This window comes from Micropterus salmoides, unplaced genomic scaffold (assembly GCF_014851395.1).
Source record: "Micropterus salmoides isolate LMB-PRFRI ecotype aquatic unplaced genomic scaffold, ASM1485139v1 Ms_hic_scaffold_5, whole genome shotgun sequence".
NCBI classification, from domain to species: Eukaryota; Metazoa; Chordata; class Actinopteri; order Centrarchiformes; family Centrarchidae; genus Micropterus; species Micropterus salmoides.
The window spans coordinates 37,790,491-37,800,824 of NW_024044237.1; the positions used below are offsets into that span (position 1 = coordinate 37,790,491).

A 10,334-nucleotide genomic window follows, 5' to 3' on the forward strand; every position below is an offset into this window, starting at 1 on the left:
TTCAAGCGAGGGGCGAGGAAACGATAAATAAGCGACTGAGAAGCACCCATGGAGTTGTCTTTGATCAGACTCTTCAGCTGATCCAGAATGCTGCAGCACGTGTTCTGACCGGGAAAAGAGATCACATTTCTCCTGTCTTAGCTTCTCTGCATTGGCTTCCTCATCAACCTCATCCAATGCATGTTACTAACTCGACTTCTTCTTTCTCCTGCTGAAACCAAGTTGATCAGAGGAACAATGTGAATCTCCTCACAACTTTTATTTAAACTGCGAATCATTTAAAACAATTTGTTTAAAGTACTTTTCTTCGTACTAACACTTTTCTCTTTTATTGAGCAGATGTTAACTTTCACGTCTGAACCACTGACCTGGTTTTCAGTGTGAACTTGAGTTTGTAGTATTTGGTACATTCAGGTCCAGGTGGTGTAGGCTACATCCCCGTTTCTTCTGATACAACAGACAGTTGGACAGGTTGAATAAGAAGTTTTATTCTTTGTGCTATTGTTTGAAGCATCAGTTTTAAATCATGAAAATAATCAGAAACGTCAGGTGATTCAATGAAAACGAAACCTTCATCACTCTTCTTCACTCAATTTATTTCTTTTCTATATGAATCAGGCACATTGTCTCTGTCAGAGGCTCTACTCAGCAGCTGGCAGCTGATTGGACAAGGAGAGGGGCTTTTGTCTAGAGGACCAATCGGGAGAAGCCTTATCTTTGGAGCGTTTAAAACCATTTTAGTCTCAGCTGAAGAAAAAAATCTGAAAAAATCCTGTTAGTGAAGAGACGCTCCATCTGAACTAGTTCTACCGCCTCCTCCCCACCTGCAGGTCCTGGTCCTGGATCTGGTCCTTCTGGTCTCACTGGTCCTCCTGGTTCGCAAACACTCCAGCCTCCCAGCGGAGAGCACGCTGGCTTTTATGTCGAATAACTCGAGTTGACTCAACAACCTGAATACAGATGAGACAATGAGATAAAGAGTCAAAGAGACAATAAGATAAAGAGACAAAGAGCAAAGAGACAAAGAGACAAAGAGTCAAAGAGAGAATAAGACAAAGAGACAATAACATAATAAGACAATGAGAAAAAGTAACAAAGAGACAATAAATAATAAGACGATAAGAAAACGATACAAGACAGAGAGACAATGAAACAATGAGATAAAAGACAATAAGACAAAGAGACAATGAGACAATAAGACAATAAGACAAAGAGACAAGACAAGGACAATGGGAAAAGACAAAGAGACAATAAGAGAAGACAATGAGACAAAGCGACAAGACAGAGACAATACGACGAAGAGGCAATGAGACAAGACAGAGAGACAATGAAACAAAGCGACAAAGAGACAGACAGACAAAGGGGCAATGAGACAAGACAAAGAGACAATGAGACAAGTCAAAGAGACACAGAGACAAAGAGGCAATGAGACAAGACAGAGAGACAATGAGACAAGACAAAGAGAGACAAAAGGGCAATGAGACAAGACAAAGAGACAGAGAGACAAAGAAGCAATGAGACAAGACAATAACTTGCTGGTTAACAGGCAGAAAAGTTAAAGTCAGGCTGCACCTCGTTATTCACGTCGTCCACCGGCTGGATTCCTGCGTACTGAAATGAGAAACACCAGAAGAGAAACTGAAGTCAAACCGAGCTACTGATCAAATCCTGTGTTTCTTATAATTGTTTCCATTTCCCAACCCAGCTCTTCTTTGGGTCATTTCCAATATTATTCCTGTCAGTTGGAATAAAGTCTAGTTTACCTCAGATATCTGAACCGGTGAAGAACCTTTGCAGGGTATAATACTTTAAATTAAAGTCATCTGTGGTAATGAACAGATGTTTTTATTTACTGTCTGCACCCATGCTATATATTAAAGAGGAAATGTTTTTCTATTTTATGATTCATGTTCCTGGGTAGACATTTAGCTGCAGCTGGAGACAAACGTTATTGAAGGTCTCATTCAAAGGTCAAATCAAACTGTAAACATGAACCAAGAGGCCACAAATGGAAAATGAAGACATCCAGTGATGATGGAGACACACCAATAATAATAATCCTATTAATTGTGTTAGTTTAGTTTTAAGAAATCAGGACCAATAGGATCAATAAAGTATTTCTGATTCTCTTCTTGTGTTTCAGTTCATGCTCAGAGTTTGGACCTAAAGCGGTCAGACTTCAGTAAACAGGAACCATTTTTTTCTAAAAATGTCTAAGACTGAATAAGGATCATGAGATGGATTTTACCGTCAAAAAAAAAAAAGTAAAATGTTTATTCTGACAGGATGAAGCACTAAACCTCCAAAATAAGAGCCAGGATGTACTGATGACTCACTGAACTCTCCTCCAGCCTCAGCTGGATCTGTCTCTCCTCAAAGTCCTGCAGCAGAGTCTCTGTCAGACCTCTAAGAGGAGGGCGGACCGGCCAGACCACTGTGGGGGAGGAGTAGGAGTAACAGGAGGGGAGGGGGGAGGAGGAGGAAGGGCGAGAGGAGGAGGGGGGGGAGGAGGTGAGGAGGTCCAGGGCTGAGCGGTGATGAAGGAGATGGAGGGCAGACGAGCGGAGGAACGGGGAGATGGACTGGACACACTGACAGGTTTATCTGAAAAAGATAATAGATATAGGAGAGATATGTGACATGCTGTGATGTCAGCTGACCTGAAGCGTTGACCTCTGCTATTTCTGCGGATACGGATTTATACAAACTGCAGCTGGACCAGCTGAAGCTCAACTCTGAAGCTGCTGGACTCTGAAGCTGCTAGACTCTGAAGCTGCTAGACTCTGAAGCTGCAGGACTCTGAAGCTGCTGACTTTGAAGCTGCTAGACTCTGAAGCTGCTGGACTCTGAAGCTGCTAGACTCTGAAGCTGCTGACTCTTAAGCTGCTGGACTCTGAAGCTGCTAGACTCTAAAGCTGCTGGACTCTGAAGCTGCTGGACTCTGAAGCTGCTGGATTCTGAAGCTGCTGGACTCTGAAGCTACAGGACTCTGAAGCTGCTAGACTCTGAAGCTGCTGACTTTGAAGCTGCTAGACTCTGAAGCTGCTGGACTCTGAAGCTGCGAGAGTGATGCTGCTGGACTTTGAAGCTGCTAGACTCTGAATCTGTTGGACTCTGAAGCTGCTAGAGTGAGCTGCTGGACTGTGAAGCTGCTGGGTTCTGAAGCTGCTGGACTGTGAAGCTGCTAGACTCTGAAGGTGCTAGACTCTAAAGCTGCCGGACTCTGAAGCTGCTAGACCCTGAAGCTGCTGACTTTGAAGCTGCTGGACTCTGAAGCTGCTGACTTTGAAGCTGCTAGACTCTGAAGCTGCTGACTTTGAAGCTGCTAGACTCTGAAGCTGCGAGAGTGATGCTGCTGGACTGTGAAGCTGCTAGACTCTGAAGCTGCTGGACTCTGACGCTGCTAGACTCTGAAGGTGCTAGACTCTAAAGCTGCCGGACTCTGAAGCTGCTAGACCCTGAAGCTGCTGACTTTGAAGCTGCTGGACTGCTAGAGTGAAGCTGCTGGACTCTGAAGCTGCTGGACTCTGAAGCTGCTAGTGTGAAGCTGCCGGACTCTGAAGCTGCTAGACCCTGAAGCTGCTGACTTTGAAGCTGCTGGACTCTAAAGCTGCTAGAGTGAAGCTGCTGGACTTTGAAGCTGCTGGACTCTGAAGCTGCTAGTGTGAAGCTGCCGGACTCTGAAGCTGCTAGACCCTGAAGCTGCTGACTTTGAAGCTGCCGGACTCTAAAGCTGCTAGAGTGAAGCTGCTGGACTTTGAAGCTGCATGACTCTGAAGCTGCTAGTGTGAAGCTGCCGGACTCTGAAGCTGCTAGACCCTGAAGCTGCTGACTTTGAAGCTGCCGGACTCTAAAGCTGCTAGAGTGAAGCTGCTGGACTGTGAAGCTGCTAGATTCTGAAGCTGCTAGACTTTGAAGCTTCTAGACTCTGAAGGTGCTAGACTCTAAAGCTGCCGGACTCTGAAGCTGCTAGACCCTGAAGCTGCTGACTTTGAAGCTGCCGGACTCTAAAGCTGCTAGAGTGAAGCTGCTGGACTTTGAAGCTGCTGGACTCTGAAGCTGCTAGTGTGAAGCTGCTGGACTGTGAAGCTGCTAGATTCTGAAGCTGCTAGACTTTGAAGCTTCTAGACTCTGAAGGTGCTAGACTCTAAAGCTGCCGGACTCTGAAGCTGCTAGACCCTGAAGCTGCTGACTTTGAAGCTGCTGGACTCTAAAGCTGCTAGAGTGAAGCTGCTGGACTTTGAAGCTGCTGGACTCTGAAGCTGCTAGAGTGAAGCTGCTGGACTGTGAAGCTGCTAGACTTTGAAGCTTCTAGACTCTGAAGGTGCTAGACTCTAAAGCTGCCGGACTCTGAAGCTGCTAGACCCTGAAGCTGCTGGACTTTGAAGCTGCTGGACTCTGAAGCTGCTAGAGTGAAGCTGCTGGACTGTGAAGCTGATGGATTCTGAAGCTGCCGGACTCTGAAATAGTGTTTTTTGTCGATGAACCACCTGACTTAATTTTAAAATTGCATGCACACACCTTCTGCCTGTTGTGCCTGCAGTCAAAATTTTGACATTAGTAAAAGAGGAATAGATGACATATCTGACCCGACTCTAGATCAAAATGTTGTCTAATATTGATGAAAATTGAAAACGTTTCACATAAAAACCCTCAAATGATGCGAATAATGAAACATAACAAGAAAATACCGCCACTTAGCCCAGCTTTGGCATTTCCCGCTCTCTGCAATGGGATTTAGTAAATTACTAGTTTGAAACAAGCTAGTACTTGCTAAAAATTTAAGAAGGACGTTCTAACCTGTTGATGGATTTATGAAGAGGTGGTGCAACCCAGTCCCTGTAAGCACAACTTCAATCCAGCCTTGATAATGACTACATACCTGTTTTTACAGGTGGGTAGAACTGACTGATGGTCATCTTGGTTGCCTGTTCCACCAGAGTAGCTGGAGAAAAGAGCTGTCGATCAATTTCATTCCTGGCCTCCCTCCGCTCCCTGAGCTCCCTGAGCTCCTGCTCCCGTCTCAAGTCCTCCTCAATCTCCTTCTCGATGAAATCTGGAGCTCCTTGTCCTTTGGCCTGCAGGCCGGTAGATTCCAGGTTTTCCCTCCAGGACTGAGGCTTGGTCAAGGTCGTGTCACTGTGTGTTGGGGAGAAGGGAGAGGAGGAGGAACCGGAGGATGAATAAGTTTTTCGATATTGGTGAGAACCTCTTGCTTCTTGGCCCTTTGATACCCTTACAGAGAAGGAAGAACGAGCTGAACTCATTTGGCTGATGTACAACTCGGTTTCTTTGGGATGACGATGAGGGCAGCAAGGTGCTGGTGAGACTTTGGCATCTCGAGACTCAGACTGAGGTCTTTCTTCTGTCCTCTTGTCCTTGTCTCTTTGGTCAAACTTCCTCTCTACGTCCTCAAGCTCCTGTGGAGGATCTTGGTATCGTCCCAGGGTCTCTCCGTGCTGCTGATGTTCCTCCTTCTTCTCCTTCTCCTTCTGGATCTCACGCTGGATGATGAAGCTCACTCGGTTCTTCTCTTTGGCTTTGACAGCCGTGAGTGGAGATTGTAAACGTTTGGTTTTGATCTCGACCATTTCTGCTCTGCTGTCACTGTAATCACTATACAGCCCCCGAGAGCGTCGTAGGTTCTCCTCACGTTCCTGAACTAACCGGATCTCCCTTTCAACCGGGGTTTCATAGTTGCTTATGGACTTGCTAATCCTGTTCTCTGGCTGAGCGTTGTCATTGAACATGCCTTGCTCGCTGGTGTAACCACCACCCACCTCCACCGACAGCTCATCCAGGCAAGTGTCCAGGTCCTCAAACACACTGCTCTGTCGGCTGAGACTCTCCTCAGTCCTGCACACCATCAACTTTCTCTCTGGGTAGCTCTCATTTTCTGGTGGTTTAAAAAGCGTTTTATCGTTGCTTACCTCTACACTGTGGTTTGTCTCCACCAGCTTTGATGAGGACACATCAGAATCTGGCTGCAGAGACTTGTTCAGATGTGTTTTTGAGGACCTCGGAGGATTGAGGAGTGCAGTCAGCCGGTCCTGTTCCATCTTCAGGAACTGTTCCCGGGCAGTGTTGAAGTTGATCTGCTCCTTGTCTATGGTACTGAGCTCAGTAGGTTGGTGAGGTTCTGGTCTGGAGCTGACAGGGTTGTAACTTACACTGAAACCTTCTAGCAATTTGTTTGCAGATCTGCTCAGATCTAGATCCTCAAGTGCACTCAGCTGATCTTTGAATGTTTGGCTTTTCTTTGGTGCTTGGCTGTGAATGATCTCCTTCCGAAGCTGCTTCTCCTCTTCCTCCTGGACCACTTCAATACCATTGTTCAGATCCACTTTGTACTGCAAGTCTCCATTGTTCTCTGAGAACAGACTCTCCGGCTTCCTGCTGCTGGTGTAGGTCTGTAGTTTGAATCCTTTCTCCTCCTTCAGGGTCGCCAGCTGAGTCTGTCGCTGTGGTGAGACCATCCATGCTTCATTCATCTCAGCCTCAGGACTCATCGGATCCTCCACGAAGGAGTAGAAACCGCAGTGAGAGCCCAAGCTGCTGCTTGGACTGCTGGGGTTGCTTGAGGTACTGGGATGCCACTCATCACTGGTGTTCCCTACATCCTGTGACACTGCAACCTGCCGAGCCTGAACCACCACATCTGTGGCCCCGTCACCCTGCTGTGAGGAGACGACGACTGAGGATAGAGTACCACCAACGGAGATGATGTTTGAGGAGAAGACCGGCTCTTCCAGGTCAGGGAAATCGCCCCGGGTGGGGCCAGCGATGGTGCGCAGATCTGACGGTTGCAGCACGGGGGAAAGAGGCTTCAGTACCCACCTTCTCGGGGTGCTGTCCATGGCTGCTGGGGGTGCTATGGAGCCGGCGGGGGGTGGAGGTTCTGAGGGAGGAAGATGCTGAATGGAGCTTGATGTTTGGAAACTCTGACAAGTTAGAACGTCCTGCCGGTCGCCTGCTGAGAGTCTCTGAAACAACAGAAAAGACAGATCTCTTACTATGGCAACAACAGGCCCTCTGTTCCGCAGCACAGGAGTCATCTCTAGATGAGGTAAAAATATTAAGGACACGTTAACACGGCAACCCCTGTGTTATCACACAGGTGAGTCTGGCCTTTACACGAGGATCAGACAGACAGGTGAGTCTCCTATTAACGGATGAAAATACGTCTGAAGCAACCTCCAGTGATTAAAGTGATTAAGTTAATATTAGAAAAATCCAATCTGATGTGAATCAGAGGTCAAGTTTATTATACAATTAATTAATACAATTAAATATTAATCAGCAGGAAACTGAGACAGTTCACTACGATCTGGTATTTATTAACTGATGAAAAACACGAAGCACCGTGCTGATGTTATTACTAGAAAATAGTAAACTAATAATAATAAATTCATCTTTCCTTCTTGTTCTGTATTAAAGTCTAATCCATCATTATTTCAACAAACTGTTTAACTAACTAACAAATCTGCTCATCTTTTCTGCTTTCTTCATATTTTAACATCAACAAACGACTTTATTTTGTCGTCGTCTTTTTTATTTTTATTTAATGTAAATCAGTTTCAGCTGCTCTGGAGCTTCTCTCCTGCACAGACTCTTATTAACTTCATGTTTATCTCAGTGAATGCAGGTAAAAGTGTGTTTGTGTTGACTGTAAATGTCTTTGTGTATACAAATAAATAAATAAAACAAAATTTCATATCCACAAAGTAAATATTCATTATATTGCCAAGGGTTTGGGGTCACCTGCCTTTACATGCACCCTGTCTGGTTAAATATGAAGTTGGCCCGCCCTTTGCAGCTATAACAGCTTAACTCTTCTGGGAAGGCTGTCCACAAGGTTCAGGAGTGTGTTCATAGGAATTTTTGACCATTCTTCTAGAAGCGCATTTGTGAGGTCAGGCACAGATGTTGGACCAGAAGGCCTGGCTCACAGTCTCTGCTCTAATTCATCCAAAGGTGTTCTATCGGGTTGGGGTCAGGACTCTGTGCAGGCCAATTATGTTCTCCACACCAAACTGGCTCATCCAGGTCTTCATGGACCAGCTTTGTGCACTGGTGCGCAGTCATGTTGGAACAGGAAGGGGCCGTCCCCAAACTGTTTCCACAAAGCTGGGTGCATGAAACTGTCCTAAACGTCTTGGTCTGCTGAAGCATGAACAGTTCCTTTTAATGGAACTGAAGTGCCAAGCCCTGAAAAACAGCCCCACACCCCACCAAACTTTACACTTGGCACAATGCAGTCAGGCGAGTACCGTTCTCTTGGCAACCACCAAACCCAGACTCATCTATCAGATTGCCAGACAGAGAAGCGTGATTGGTCACTCCAGTGAACATGTCTCCACTTCTCTTATGTCCAGTGGCGGCGTGCTTTACACCGCTGCATCCGACGCTTAGCATTGCACTTGCTGATGTCAGGCTTGGATGCAGCTGCTCGGCCATGGAAACCCTTCCATGCAGCTCTCTACGCAGTGTTCCTGAGCTAATCCGAAGGCCACACGGCGTTTGGAGGTCTGTAGCTGTTCTTCTGCAACTTCTGCGCACTGTGCGCCTCAGCATGTGCTGACCCTGCTCTGTGATTTTATGAGGCCTACCACTTCGTGGCTGAGTTTCTGTTGTTCCCAATCGCCACTTTGTTATAACACCACTAACCGCTGACTGTGGAATATTTAGCAATGAGAAAATTTCACAAATGGACTTATTGCACAGGTGGCAGCCTACCACAGGACCACGCCTGAACTCACTGAGCTCCTGAGAGCGACCCGTTCTTTCACAGCTGTTTGTAGAAGCAGTCTGCAGCCGAGGTGCTTGGTTTTAGCCACCTGTGGCCATGGAGGTGACAGGAAGACCTGATCTCAATGATTCAGAGGGGTGTCCTAAAACATTTGGCATCATAGTGTAAATTAGATCCACAACAATGCAGCGACATAAAGGCTAATAATTATATGTAGAAGATAAAGTCTGGTTGTCTTTTATTTCTGATTTATTTCTTACTGTTTTTATAGACTTGCGTCTATGAGACATCTCATCAGATCTGAATTTAAATATCTATGTATTTCTAATCTGTATTATTAAACGATTCACTGAGATGAAACCAGAGATTAATCAGAAACATCTCCAACGTGTAATAATCAGCAGTGTGTTCAGATTCATCAGCTCATAAAACAACAAAGAACGCGGCCAAAGGTTAAAATACAAACCAAACTACTTCCTCCTTCAGTCAGAGGTCAAAGGTCACATGTTTTCTGGTTCAGCTTCTTTTAAATGTTTTTTTAATGGAACTCCTGAAAACACAGAAACCAGCCAGCGGGTTACTGTTCTGAACAATTCTCTCTAAATACTACAATACCCATGAGCCCTAGCTGCCGTTGCTATGGAAAAGAGGTGTGTGTGGTAGTGAATTCTCAACACGTTGCCATGGTTACTGAAGTCACTGAAGACTGCACCAGAATTTACAAGTAAATTCACCTTCTAAACTTTTCATCTTTTAGCTTCCAGCTGCTGCATGACAGAATTTAAAGCTCTGTGATTGTTAGAGAAATGCACCCTGGGAGTCATAGTTGACTTTTTATGACCACAGGATTGGTCATAGCTGTGAGGAGGAAGAGGGGGGCGAGGGGCTTAGTTTAGTTTTACATTCTTTTTAATTTGAAACATAAAACATCATCACAAAGAGCTCCGGATGCTCATCTTCTGCAGGTTTATAGATTCTGAGACTGAAGATGCTTCAAATGACTCCAGACAAGCCGTCTGTTCAGTTAGCTTTGTGTTAGCATCATAGCTCAGTGTGTCTGTGTGTCAGTGATAAGCCCCGCCTTCAGTCTGAATGCTGCTGTCAGCTGATAACCACAAACTCTGGCTGTTTATCAGACTGACAGAGAGAGAGAAGGTCAGAGGTCTGTCTTTCTGTCTGTCCAACACACGTCCTCAGACGGACATCTGAACATGTTAATGACTGAAGCGCCACCATCAGAACAAACTGCTGCTGAGTCTGTCTGATCGATACACAACTTTACCAAACTCCTCCTCAGTGAAATTAGATCAATAATTTATGACAGAAGAGACGAGTTTCTGAAGCTGCAGTCAAACATTCTTTCTTCATGTTGTTGTTTTTCAGAGATGATATTAGAGTTTTTATTATTAAGACGATTAGTTAAGATACTATTTGTTATGTTTCTCTTACCTGAGATCAGTTTCCTGTCATCAGCAGCAGAAACCCTTCAGACTGAATAATAACTGACTGATGTGACAAAGTTCAGCTTCTATCGTCCAATCAGAGACCCTGCCCACCACACACAGGCCCCGCCCACCACGCACTC

The 10,334-nt window shown here is 45.5% G+C and overlaps 1 protein-coding gene across 1 annotated transcript; it reads right to left on the reverse strand.

The window, feature by feature from the left end:
- Nucleotides 1-467: 467 nt before the first annotated feature.
- LOC119888957 (mitotic spindle positioning) lies at nucleotides 468-10,334 on the reverse strand. Its single transcript, XM_038699769.1, has 6 exons — nucleotides 10,199-10,334; nucleotides 4,883-6,983; nucleotides 2,488-2,604; nucleotides 2,337-2,425; nucleotides 1,573-1,611; nucleotides 468-950 (listed from the first exon to the last, which is right to left on the reverse strand). The coding sequence occupies exons 2-6, from the start codon at nucleotides 6,855-6,857 to the stop codon at nucleotides 861-863; spliced, it is 2,310 nt and encodes a 769-aa protein (XP_038555697.1). The 5' UTR covers nucleotides 6,858-6,983; nucleotides 10,199-10,334; the 3' UTR covers nucleotides 468-860.

Bases quoted from the DNA above. Each gene is read 5' to 3' on its own strand.
- LOC119888957 (XM_038699769.1), bottom strand. From the start codon at position 6,857: ATGGACAGCACCCCGAGAAGGTGGGTACTGAAGCCTCTTTCCCCCGTG. The intron at 2,426-2,487 runs CCCTTCCTCCTC...CAGTGGTCTGGC, and splicing joins TCCCCCCCCTCCTCCTCTCG to CGGTCCGCCCTCCTCTTAGA. The intron at 951-1,572 runs GTGCAGCCTGAC...ATCTGTATTCAG, and splicing joins TGGACGACGTGAATAACGAG to GTTGTTGAGTCAACTCGAGT.